Source organism: Prunus avium, chromosome 1 (genome assembly GCF_965620075.1).
Source record: "Prunus avium chromosome 1, drPruAviu1.hap1.1, whole genome shotgun sequence".
In the NCBI taxonomy this organism is placed as follows: Eukaryota; Viridiplantae; Streptophyta; class Magnoliopsida; order Rosales; family Rosaceae; genus Prunus; species Prunus avium.
Genome location: NC_142284.1, coordinates 55,629,517 through 55,643,080, shown reverse-complemented (window position 1 = coordinate 55,643,080; position 13,564 = coordinate 55,629,517). Strand labels below are relative to the sequence as shown.

Below are 13,564 nucleotides of genomic sequence, written 5' to 3'. Positions count from 1 at the left end.
TGCCAATTTATAGCTTGTGGAAGATTTCTGTTCTGGTGTCCTTATTTTGTATGCTCTGGGCTTTGTTTATGTTGGCCACCTCTTGCTCTTAAGCTTTGCACTGCGCATATGATATTGATTTTCAGGGCCCATCCAAATACCTTTGAAGTTCATTTAGCAGGACATCGCACGGATAATTTTTAGCAGCCAAATACCTTTATGTTGGCCACCTCTTGCTATGTAATTCGAGCAGGACATCGCACAGATAATTTTTTATTTTTTATAATTGAAGTAAATTACTTCTTCTCTTGGTCAAACGATAAAAATATCATTAATAAAAGTCGAAAGGCTCGATTACGAAGTCACACAGGCAATCAATCACTTGAACCCATATTCAGAACCCAAACAAGGAGCCATTGAAGCAAATTACTTGAAGAATTTGGTTCTGACATGCATCTTCCTCCAGAGTAAATGGATTTGATATGATATTCTCGCATATATGGTATGAATTTTGTGCTGTAACTTGCTTGTTTCGGGTCTTTTTGACTTGGCAATCTGTTTAATGCTATTTCTACACGTGCCCCTGTTTGATGGATCTTAAGTAACAAACAAAGCAGGATAAATGGGTAAAACTGTAAAAGATAGAAGACCCATTCAAGCAAGTAAATAATATTTTCATCTGAATTAAGTACATGAACATCCCAGATCACAAAGTAATTGAACAACCCAGATCAAACAGCATGATTTTTCTCGGCCACTTTGGACCCTTTGTTGCAGTGCCATGACAATCCTCTCACTACACCCCTTAATTTCCTCTGCTCAAATACACCAAGAAAAATATATTAATTACCATACCCAATTTTGGCATATGAATAAAAAAAAGAAGAAAAATGTGAAGGCAACAATTTGATTATTATGTAAGTGATTTACCAAAAAGTTAGAATTGGGTTCTGATCCAGTGGCCTTTTTGTTCCTGCAAATAATGGATTTGGGATTGCACGATATGTCTACTTCTGGCACTAAGCGCTGATATCTCCATTTGTTTTTTGTTCTTCTGAGTGTCACTGGAGTTGTGAACCTTTTGCCACCCACCTGCTATGTACACATACATTTCAGTTTGATAATTTATACATTCATGTGCATCTTTACTGTCGGGAGTGATTGTTTGGTACCGGATACCAATCTACACCTATTATATTGTCGTATCAACAAAACATGGATAATGTATCAAGTACTGTAGATGGGTACCGCTACCAAACAATCTTTTCCCTTCTATTATATATACATGAACACTTACCCTCAGCTTAGGCTTTGAACCACTCTTAGGCCATTGCACCTGTTGGGAACCACCAGTTGTTCTTAGCTCTTGAGCATAAGCAAGGAGGTGAGCCCGGCGATCATAGCCTCCTGTTTTCGCCATCTGATGAGGCTTCCGGGAGTTCTGGTTGGGCTTAATCTTCTTAAACTGATCAGTTTTCTGATGGGAATGGGAAGCTGATGATGGTGATGGTGATTCAACATAGACGGTGATGATGACTTCCTTCTTGTTAGGCCTCTCTTTTGTGCCATTCTTCTTCTTCTCCTCCTGCTCTTTCTCCAACTCTTGTTTAGCCATGGTTTTGGGATGTGGTTTTGCTTGTGATTGAATCATAGAAATTGTTCTTGAAAATAGAATTCCAACCTACTCATCGAAACACAGTTAGACAAGTGTAATACACTTGAAAGCAACAAAAACATATATGAAAATAATCAACAGGTAAAAATATAATTCCTCCCTCTTATCATTTACCTACCTTTATAAAAAAAAAAAAAAAAATTATTATACCCGTTAAAAATATACTAAAAAGAATTACGTTACTTAATTCCCAAAAACCATATTCAGGAACTCTAACAAATTAATTTGTTTCCATGGCAAACCAAGGCAGCCTCGAGTTTAACAACAAAGAGAGAGGCAAGCCATTAGCCTCATTACCAAGCCATGGCGGCCATGGCCTGTTCATTGTTTGTTATGGCAGCCAAATTCTAGAACTTTTAACAAATCTTTTTGTTATTTTAGGATAATTTTATAATAAAATCCAAAATGCAGGTGGAATTGAAAGAACTCAGGCTGCATTTAGTTAATGGGAAAATGGGCTTGAGAATGGGAAATTATTTGTTTTCCGATGTTTGGTAAGTCCAGGCTTGTGAAATGATTTTCTAGGTTATGAGAAAATATGGAGAAAATGTAACCCTCCATCCAGCTTGGGAAATGATTTCTCTCCTCATGGGAAACCACGACAAGCATTAATTACAACTTTTTATGACCAATTTACCACTATTAACAATTAAAAATACCATGAGAAATATGAATTACACTTTTTAATATGCCTTTTGATTTAGGGATATAATTGGAAAACTAATCAAAAGTATTTCCAATCCCTGCACTAACCAAACATAGGAAAGGAAATAAAATGATGTTTCCTAGCTAATTATTTTCCCAGCGTTACCAATCATGGGAAAGGATCCCATGGGAAATTACATGGGAATTGATTTCCCATCAATTCATTTTCGTGAACCAAACAGGACCTGAAAATGACAATAGCACCACTTTATTTCGATATAAATAATTTTCCTTTATCAAGAAAATAATATAAATCTTCTACATGGCTAACAAAAGAAGAATGTAAATGTTTTCAATAATGCAGTGGTGCAAATCAAATATTGGCCTTTCTATCTTCGGAGAAATTTATGTGCTCCAAGTACAAAACGACCTACCATACAAAAATGAATTCCACATATTTTCTATTTAGTACGCATTTATTTCTACTATTTTGCTGTCAAGCTACTAGCCAGTGCCATCTGACCAGGACAACTTTGGACTGGAAATTGAAATTGAGCTCAGCCGGACCCAAATAATTTGGGCAAAGTGCTCAAAACCCATTTACAGTCACAAGTTTAGGTCCATTAACATAGAAATTGGGCATTCACAAAAAAGATATGGGCTTATAACTCATCTGAGTTTAGGGCACAAGAGAACCAGTCTACCACCAAACTGACAATCTAGAATGCATGAATGCTTTCTGCCCAAAGAAAAATAACATAGGATTATTGCACTAAAAATTACAAATGAACCGCCAGATAGGAATTAAAATTTTGCTTATAAGATTTCAAGCTGAAACCAACTCTTGAAAAAGGAAGAAGAAGGAAACCTCATACCACTAACAATATCACTAAAGTCATCAAATCTCTTCGTTAAATTTGTTCACCAAATGATGTGTCAGTATATGTATCAATATCTTACTTGTTATAATATATCTCTAAAATCTCCAAATGTCGCCGAAATTTCGGAGAAATCCTGGAAATATATTGCTCCCCTTGCCCCCGCATTATCAGCAACCCCAGCTACGGATATTTTGAGAGATGTTTCGGTAATATCGGAGAATTTAAAACCTTGCTCATATCATAGTAAGTCTACGTAGTCCATTACTCTGGTTCACCATATATAATATGGGGATAAATAGTCCACATGCACCTCTTATCCAATTGCCCTGCTCACAACAACAATGTAAATCCGGCATTGCCTACGCAAGTTTGTGTTCTTTCATAGTTTTCATTTGGATTTTAGTTGATCTCATAAATCTTTGTAGGGTATCTCTAGCCTAGTACAACTCATATTCTAATCCATGGGTGAATGAAATTTTACATAAAGTAGCTAGCTTTATCAAAAAAGTATCCCCAATAAGACGAGAAAATCCTAGGGTTTGGACAAATTAGTACTTGTTATGTTTTATAAAAGAAAACAATCAAAATTTTGTTTTTTTTTACCAACTGTCCATTTCATCTTTCAAGACAATGGGTGCTACACTTAAAATCTCATCCCACAAGAGCAAACTTGTGGCATTCTCTTTTTGAAACCGAAAAAACAAAATCCATTCAAGTTGAGCATTAGTCACATCAACAATTGTGAATAGTAGACTGTATGTATATGTTCCAATTTCATCGGATGTCCCCGAAGGGACTAGATTGTATGTATATGAAACGTATATCAATGATGACGACTGCCATATGGTACAGTCGTCCACAAGCACGTAAGTGATTCTTTTAATAATCTTTTAACCCGAAAGGAAATATTTAAAGTGACGCTCTTCCAAGTATCAACCTATGTACCCTATTTATTTTTAACAATAATTTTGTTGTGACAGTAGACAGAAATAGAAAGTGTGAGACAGAGAGAGATCTTGAGCCACCACATACCAAGGTTGCCCCTACGCTTCACCAAAGGGCAGAAGCCAATTTTTTCCTTAACCCCATCAGTCATCTATGAGCCGCCCCCAGTTGTGATGCTGTGGGTTGTGACCCTTTTCATTTTTGTTACTACACCCTTGCAGACTTGCAGTCTTGACCCATATCTCTCTCTCTTGGCTTCTGCATAAAAACCATTTGCTTCATGCCCCTTGTTTTTGTCCATTGGCCATTGGGAGCCCCATGCGCCACTTCACATTTTTCACATCCCTTGCTTACCTTTGAGTGCTTGACCTGTTCTGCCCTTTAACTTTTACCATCATATTGATCGATCTGACCATTTGGACTATTTTAATGGTACAAGATCCGATCAATCATTTCTAAATTTGTATATTTTATGGGATCTAATCTCTATTAAACAAGTTAATCAAGCAACGAATACTAGTTTACAACTTTTCTCCACAAACATTGTTTGAATGCTTTAAGCTGCCCTTTCCATATATACTACTGCAACACCGATTCTGTCCAAAAACCATAGATGAAAAGTAAATTCTGTCCTTTCACAGTTTTACTTTACTTATAATTTTAGTCCAATCAAAGAAGTAGTTTCAAAGATTCCAAGAATAATAATAATAATCCCGGAGATAGGATTGAAATTGAGAACTGTTATTTATACTTCTTTTCTTGAGATTTTATAGACGAGAACGAATGCATGATGACTTTTTTGAAGTACCAATAACAACTATTTTGAAATTTTACGAAATATCAAGTTGTTAGCTCATGAATTATCTTAACCTAACATATATTAATTCTTTCTTCTTTGGGTAGTTTTCTAATCCCAACTCACCCGTACCTAACCAACAACACAAACAAAAATGAAATGGATATTTTCTTTTAATATCTCTATCAAAGAACTTAATTTTATGAATTGCAATCATGATATAGTACCATTCTGTGATGGTAATTTAATCATATATAATTGTTCATATAGGAAACTTGTAATTACGAAACAATAATAATATAATATGATATGTAGGAAAAGAAGCTTTAGAGAAACCGTGAGATATGAGCTTTTGAAATTGTTCATCCAAAACCTCACCCTAAAATTGATACCATCATCAAATTAAAATGCATTGATGAAGACAATACGATTGTTGTTTCCTTGCTCGAGCATGGTTGATGAGTAAAATGCATTGAAGTTTTCATCTTATATCATGCTCGAGCATAGTATGTATATATAGTCACTTTCATCTTCTTAAACCACATCCTCCCATCCTCTATTTCTTTTATCTATGTAACACTACTTAAAACGAAATTGATAGAATCGATTATATTGTATGAATAGAGAAAAATTTATGTATGGTCATGTGTTATCTTTTAACTGGATTGTTCTACCACTCCACACTGAAATGTGACAGAAATGATGACTTCACTTGAACGTTTTCGTATGATGGGAGCTCATGGTTACCTCTCACTCCGTGTCATATAGTGCCCATAGGCCCTTTAGGCCTCCAAAGGGACGAACAGTTTTGTACCCTAGGGCAACTGAGGACATAGTAAAAGAGGAAGCCCCCCACCACCACCCCTTTAGGCCTCCATATTATTGCATTCATAGGTTTTTGACATTGGTTTTAAGTGAAATAATTATATTCTATCTTCAACGATAAGTTAATTATTACATGCTAAAGATATATACTTACTAAAATGAATAGATGTTGACCACACATTACATACCATGGTCCCCTTCCTCTCTTCCTCCCTGCTACCTACTGCCCCCTTCCGGTCTATGAGCTTCCTTGATAAGCTTCCTCTCTTCAAGGACGTACGGGTACGACTTACTAGACCAACATGTGATCATCCACAACTTTTATTTCTTTTTTGATACAAGGAGTAGGAGGTATCGAACCTATAATATTGGATGCAAAGATAAATGCTCTTAATTTGAGCTCCAAACTCATTGTATCATTCACAAGCTTTCTCAAACATGCTGTTTTTAAAATAATAAAAAAATTTAAATAAAAAAAGGGCATTACATTACAAGACATAGCTCGAAAACAAAACAAAATAAAATTACGCATGGAAAACCAAAAGCAAACACTTTGCAGAAAAATAAACCTAGATGGGTTTTTCACTAGCTAATTTATTTGTGAGATTTATGAAGTTTTAATACGAATAATAACAATAAAAAAAATTCAAACCATGGAGGTTTTTTCGACACATTTCCTTCAAAAACGACTACCACAAGACTGTCCACCCTCTTACAACAACCACAAATATATAAACAGCTTCCAATCTTCCCTCTACTTGTATAATTTTGGTTCTTATATTTTACCAAACGATGTCGTTTTAAATTTAAGGGTGATGAATTAAATAAGCATGATACAAACATCAAAACCACACAAGAAGAACCAAGTTTCCTATCAATCCCAAAAAAAATAAGACTTCATTCCATTAATGAATGGAATTGTGTCGACTGGGGAAGGAAGCATCTAGGCAGTGTTGCAATGAATTTAAATTATTTTCATGTAATTTAAATTCATCAAATAATAAATAAATAAACATTTCCCTACAAATCTATGAGTAATGAGTGCATACGTCCACCTAATAAGATTGAATTTGGTGCCGTTAAACCTCTTCAATTTTTATTTTTATTTTTTATAAATGCAATTACTGCATGATATTTTAGAGAATAATAAATTATTTTTGATTGGCGGCATGAGACCAGATTATATACATGTGGCTCTCGACATGGCTGGCTCCAGCCATTAACCTCAGCCACAGCAGCAGCCAACTCGCGCCGACACCTCCTTCCCCCTCCTCAACCCAGTCCAACTGGCTCCTCTCGTTCAGGGCCCCACCTGTCCTAGCGTCATACGTGTCCACTGTCCCTCCTCCATCGAACGCTTATATAAACTCCCTTCTCTCTCACTCTTTTTCCTCGGAAAATAAAATCCCACAGAAAAAGAAAAAGCACAGAACCCAAAAGAGAAAAAGAGTTTGATCGGCCCTTTTCTCTCTCTCACTCTCACACTGCACGACACCAAAAAAGAGTGCACGACGCACACGACTGTTCGTCATGACGGCCTCCGTCCAGAACCGCCAGTTCACCCGTCTCGACGCCCCCATAAACGGCGTCGTCCGCTCCTTCAACTTCTCGGATCTCACTCGCCCGAAAACTACGGCAAACTTCGTCGAACACGATGACGCTTCTTACTTTTCTTCTTCCGACGACGACGACCAAAATGACAACCCCGGCGCTGAGTACTTGGATTTAATCCGCAAGGGCAACAGCGAACTAGAGCCGTCGATCTTGGACCCCAGAGATGAGGCCACGTCGGACAGCTGGGTGCCCCGAAACCCATCCATGGTCCGCCTCACCGGAAAACACCCCTTCAACTGCGAAGCCCCGTTGGCCCAACTCATGCACCACGGCTTCATCACACCGGTGCCGCTCCACTACGTCCGCAACCACGGCGCGGTCCCCAAGGGCACGTGGCAGGACTGGACCGTGGAGGTCACCGGCCTGGTCCGCCGCCCCGCCCGGTTCACCATGGAGCAGCTCGTCCGCGAGTTCAAGTCACGTGAGTTTCCCGTGACCCTGGTCTGCGCGGGAAACCGCCGGAAGGAGCAGAACATGGTGAAGCAGACCATCGGCTTCAACTGGGGCCCCGCCGGTATCTCCAACTCGGTGTGGCGCGGTGTGCCGCTTTGCGACGTGCTCAAGCGGTGCGGGATCTACGGGCGCAAGAACGGGGCCCTCAACGTGTGCTTCGAGGGAGCCGAGGACCTGCCAGGTGGCGGTGGCAGCAAGTACGGCACGAGCGTGAAGAAAGAGGTGGCGATGGACCCGTCGAGGGATATAATTCTGGCGTACATGCAGAACGGCGATCTGCTGATGCCGGATCACGGGTTTCCGGTTCGGATCATCATACCCGGATTCATCGGCGGCCGGATGGTGAAATGGCTGAAACGCATCGTCGTAACGACGCGGGAATCGGATAATTATTATCATTATAAGGACAACAGGGTGCTGCCGTCGCATGTCAATGCGGAGCTTGCTAACGCTGAAGGTAACGGTTTTTATCGAACACGTTATCAGCGCTTTAACTCAATTTAAGCGTTTCGATGTGTGTGTGTGTTTTTGTTAACTTTTTCACTGGAGCTCATGTTAGTTACTGTGGGTTTGTGTGCAGCGTGGTGGTACAAGCCGGAGTATATAATTAACGAGCTGAATATAAACTCGGTCATAACGACGCCGTCTCATGAGGAGATTTTGCCGATAAACTCGTGGACCAGTCAGAGGCCGTATACCATGAAAGGCTACGCATACTCAGGTGAGAAGGGTTTGCTTTTCTTTTATTTTTCGGGTACATAATTTGTGTTTATATTATTGGAGCTGCAGGCATTTATGTTTGTTTATTTATTCATTTAGGGGTTTTTTTGTTGTTTTTTTTTTTGGTGGGTGTCACAAAAGTAGAGAATCTTTTACATGGAGATGAATGAAACACGTTAGATGATTGATAAATATAGTTGGGTTGGGTGCATCGAAAACCTCATTAACGTATAAAAATAGACACGGCTTCTTTCTTATTTTCTGTAAATTACAGTTTGATTCATATGCAAAAATAATTCATAAAAAACTCAAAAATAAAAATTTCTACACACATATTAAATTGTTATTAGCAGTACAAAAAAGGAGGCAAATATTTTATCATAAAAATTTGTATACGTTGGTTTTGTTAAAGCAGATATTTATCAAGTGTTTTGGAATTACTTGTATATTAGAATTATTGAAACGTCATAACTTTTTATTTTTTAAAAAAATAAAAAAGGAAGAAAAGAGAGAAATTTTCCACTTTTCGTAACTAAGCTGTCTTGTGTGTTTTACAGGGGGCGGGAAGAAAGTGACACGAGTAGAGGTGACAATGGACGGAGGGGACACGTGGCAGGTGTGCACACTAGACCACCAGGAAAAACCAAACAAGTATGGAAGGTACTGGTGCTGGTGCTTTTGGTCACTGGAGGTGGAGGTCCTCAGCCTGCTTGTAGCCAAAGAGATTGCAGTGAGGGCTTGGGACGAGACCCAAAACACCCAGCCTGAGAAACTCATTTGGAATGTCATGGTAAAAGATCTTTTTTCTTTTTCTTCAATTTATACAGTTAACATTTTGACAAAGCGATATTCTAAATTAATGTACATAGAGGAGAATCGAACTCGAGTGTGAACTCACTTAATCAACTAGCTTAATCCACACTTTTCAACTTAATAATAAATTTGGTAGGCCAAGTTTGGCATGGCTATTTGGTGTGGTCAAATCAAACTGTCACTATCTGTCTAATACCAAATTGAGACCATGATTTGGAATTTAAGCCAGTAATGTGATGCCATGTGGGCCATTGAAAATGTTATTCCCTTGAGCCTTGGAAGCCCACAACCTTTGATCCCTTCTGTTGTTTGTATAAGAATATTTTGGACCGTGCACGCAATTCTCTCTAGAGTTGTGTGGGTTGTCTGGTTTTTTTTTGTTATTATATTTGGTCTTTGTTTGCATCACCGCCGCATTGAGAGGTGCACAAATAGTTTAGGAGTTGAATATTCCACTTACCTGGTGGTTCTCATGACTGCGATTGATGACCACAATAAAATATGGGAGCTGGAACTGCTCCACCGCTATTGGCCAATTTGATTAAGATTATATGAATTCTTTAAAATCAGTTTATGACTGCTAATGTTACACGTATCATATTTATTAATCGCCTTTCTTTATAGAGATGTAAAAATAGTTTTAGATAACTATAGTACAAATAGTTTTAGGGCATGTTTTGAGTTTTTTTTTTTTTGGTCTGAACCATGAGGTGGTCCTGGATGGGCCCCAATTATGGGTGGCACTTTTAAGCCTTAACCACAATCCAGACTAATCTCCACTCACACCGGGTCGGCCCGTAAGGGGTAAAGTGTTGGCCAAAGTGGTGACTCCGTACGAGAGCAAGGATTGAACTCCTGACCTCTCTTAAGGAATGAGAGTGCCGAACCACTCACACCAACCATCTTGGTTATGTTTTGAGTTTTAACTAATTGATATGTGCTTATGATTTTTTTTTTCTTTTATTTTTTCAGGGAATGATGAACAATTGTTGGTTTCGAGTAAGAAGCAATGTGTGTAAGCGACACAAAGGAGAGATAGGGATCGTGTTCGAGCACCCAACTCAACCCGGAAACCAATCGGGCGGTTGGATGGCCAAAGAAAAACACTTGGATTCTGAATCCAACACAACCCTCAAGAAGAGTGTGTCCACACCTTTCATGAACACCACTTCATCCAAAACCTACTCACTGTCCGAAGTAGAGAAGCATAACTCTCCTCAGTCCGCCTGGATCATCATTCACGGCCACATCTATGACTGCACTCGCTTCCTCAATGACCATCCTGGTGGCGCTGACAGCATCCTCATCAACGCCGGCACAGATTGTACCGAAGAGTTTGATGCCATCCACTCGGACAAGGCCAAGAAAATGCTTGAGGACTATATAGTAGGCGAGTTAACCACAAATTACGCTTCCGACTCCACATCCAATTCCCCTAACATATCTGTGCATGGGCCACATAGAACATCATCAGAAGATTCTATTTCATTTCTCGTAACCCCATTAGCCCCGATCAAAGAAATCATCCCATTAGCACCGATCAAAGAAATCACCCCATTAGCCGGGATCAAAGAACCATTAGCCCCGATCAAAGAAATCACCCCATTAACCCCAATCAAAGAAATCACGCTGGTTAGAAGCGTCGCGCTTACTCCACGCGCGAAGATCCCATGCAAGCTCGTGGCCAAGACATCCATTTCTCATGACGCGAGGCTCTTCAGGTTTGCGTTGCCTTCAGAAGACCAAGTTTTGGGATTGCCGGTAGGCAAGCACATTTTTGTGTGCGCCACAATTGAGGGCAAGCTTTGCATGCGGGCTTACACACCAAGTAGCTCAATTGATGAAGTTGGCTACTTTGATTTGGTGGTCAAGATTTACTTCAAAAATGTGCACCCTAAATTCCCCAATGGGGGGCTCATGTCACAGCACTTGGACTCTCTGCCAATAGGTGCAGCAATAGACATAAAGGGTCCATTAGGGCACATAGAGTACACTGGCAGTGGTCACTTTTTGGTCAACGGCAAGCCCAAGTTTGCAAAGAAGCTTGCCATGCTGGCAGGTGGGACCGGGATCACGCCCATTTACCAAGTGGCTCAAGCCATATTGAAGGACCCAGAAGACGAGACTGAAATGTATGTGGTGTATGCGAACCGCACAGAAGAGGACATTTTGCTGAGGGAAGAGCTTGATGCTTGGGCTAAGAAGTATGAGAGGTTCAAGGTTTGGTATGTGGTGGAGAATGGCAGGGAAGGGTGGGAATACAGTGTGGGCTTCATCACCGATACTATAATGAGGGAGCATCTTCCAGATGGATCGGACGGTTCTCTTGCATTGGCATGTGGGCCCCCACCGATGATCAAGTTTGCTGTGCAGCCCAATTTGTTGAAGATGAACTATGATACCACAGATTCGTTGCTGGTGTTTTGAAGTGTATTTGTAGTGGTTGAACTTTATATGTGTACATATTTATATCAGTGTCCTTCCTCAATTATGTGTATCTGTTCAAATTTTTGTATTATTTTCCTTCCACTTTTCCCACTTGGAAAAAAAGTCAAATGAATTTCTCGTGTTGAGAAATATGTCAATGCGACACTGACTTCTTGGGTACCCTTTGTACCTCTTCTTCTTTGGTAAGCTGAAAGGTCAGCTAACCTAGTTTCCACATCCACCCAACATGTTTACGTGACCCCTCCTGCTCCAAGTATTTTGCATGCCATTTGTTTATGTTGGAAAAAACAGCTAAGAGAATCTTCTTGCATATATATATTATATAATATATATATATGTATCTAGTTGTCTTGTTTCCCACCTGACGAGGTTGAGTGATGGAGTTTGTTTCTTCATTGATCCATGCATGAACCTTGCTCTCCAAACGCTAAACAATTCCTAATTCCTAGAAAATGAGTCATTTTAGTGTAACCAGCTGTGAGATTAGGCTTGTGGGCAATCTGGCTTGAGCCGTTTTTGTCTCTCTCAAGTAATAATAAAATAGAAAAAAACACATGTCATTCTTAATCAACTTGTGATGATATCGTTTTTGTTGGTGGGGTTTTCCCACTACACTAGGTAAATATAATATTAGTAAAACTTTGAAACGGCTCCAAAGACATTGGATGGCAATCGATAGCTCGATCATACTGATGATATAAACGTGTATATACAAACCACTTGTAAATATGAAAATAGATTTGTCATGTACTTGCAAGAACAAGATTACAAGGATAGAAAGATAAGTTTTAACTAAAAAAGTCTAAGAGCAGTCTTTCTTTAATAAGATAATTTATATATTTTTAGCTACATCTATTAGACCAGAAAATCAAACCCAAAACTAATTCAAAATTAATTGGTAATGATTGAACAAGTTCGGGATCTTTTAACGACTGAGACAAAACTTTCATATCATTCGATGTGGGATACTCTTAACAAATTCAAATAAGGCTTTTTATCACAAATGGTCCCTTAGGTTTGCAAAATTATCACATTTCGTCCCTAACGTTTTTTTGTGACACCAATAGTCCCTAAGGTTATCCTCCACACATCAAAATAGTCCATGTCGTTAGCTTCCATCAAATTTTCTGTTAAATGGCTGATGTGGCACGTGTGTAGAGCCCACACATCTAATATTATATATCCATGTGGCTTTAAATAAAATATATTATATTTTAAATATTTTAAAACTTACAAAAAAGAAAAAAAGAGAAGAAGACTAGTACCTCTGCCAGCGCCTCACACCCTCGCAAGACCCACTCTTTGCCTCTCTCTCCCTCCTCTTCCTCCCTTCTCTCTCCCTCTCTCCCTCTCTCCCTAATCTTCCTTGATCTTCCTTGACTTCTCGAGCTTTCCCTTCTCTATCTCCCTGATCCAAAAACCCAACTTAATATTTATGGTATGACTCTGTAACTGTACTAGCCACCAGGTTTGCTATTTTGTAAATCTTATAATTGGATCGCTTCATCTTCACTATTGGGTCTCATCCCATACCCTCTCTTTTTTTCGAACTTTTAAGATTTGGGTTTCATTGATTTGCAAGTTTTGTTCAAACAAAAAAGGACCCAAGTGTTTATTTCATCAGATTATCATGTGAGGGACTATGGAGTTGGGAATTACTACCACTGAGCTCATATTCACAGTGACCCACATAGAGAATTTGTGTTTTGAAGCTTAGATTTGGCCATGGAGAAACTTCCTGATGCAGAAACTACATCAAGCTATGGTAGC

The 13,564-nt window shown here is 39.2% G+C and overlaps 2 protein-coding genes across 3 annotated transcripts; one reads left to right on the top strand and one right to left on the bottom strand.

The window, feature by feature from the left end:
• Nucleotides 1–632: 632 nt before the first annotated feature.
• Nucleotides 633–1,678, bottom strand: LOC110753812 (uncharacterized). Of its 2 annotated transcripts, none has more exons than XM_088247658.1 (3): nt 1,277–1,678; nt 910–1,074; nt 633–794 (listed from the first exon to the last, which is right to left on the bottom strand). In XM_088247658.1, exons 1-3 carry the CDS (start codon nt 1,628–1,630, stop codon nt 711–713), a joined length of 603 nt encoding a protein of 200 aa, XP_088103784.1. In that variant the 5' UTR covers nt 1,631–1,678; the 3' UTR covers nt 633–710. The 2 variants fall into 2 exon arrangements, with proteins under 2 accessions (XP_088103784.1, XP_021810483.2); XM_021954791.2 differs by having other exon boundaries at nt 910–1,071.
• Nucleotides 1,679–7,135: 5,457 nt separating this feature from the next.
• LOC110753196 (nitrate reductase [NADH]-like) lies at nt 7,136–11,953 on the top strand. Its single transcript, XM_021954036.2, has 4 exons — nt 7,136–8,270; nt 8,394–8,534; nt 9,091–9,323; nt 10,319–11,953. The coding sequence occupies exons 1-4, from the start codon at nt 7,277–7,279 to the stop codon at nt 11,771–11,773; spliced, it is 2,823 nt and encodes a 940-aa protein (XP_021809728.2). The 5' UTR covers nt 7,136–7,276; the 3' UTR covers nt 11,774–11,953.
• Nucleotides 11,954–13,564: the final 1,611 nt, after the last annotated feature.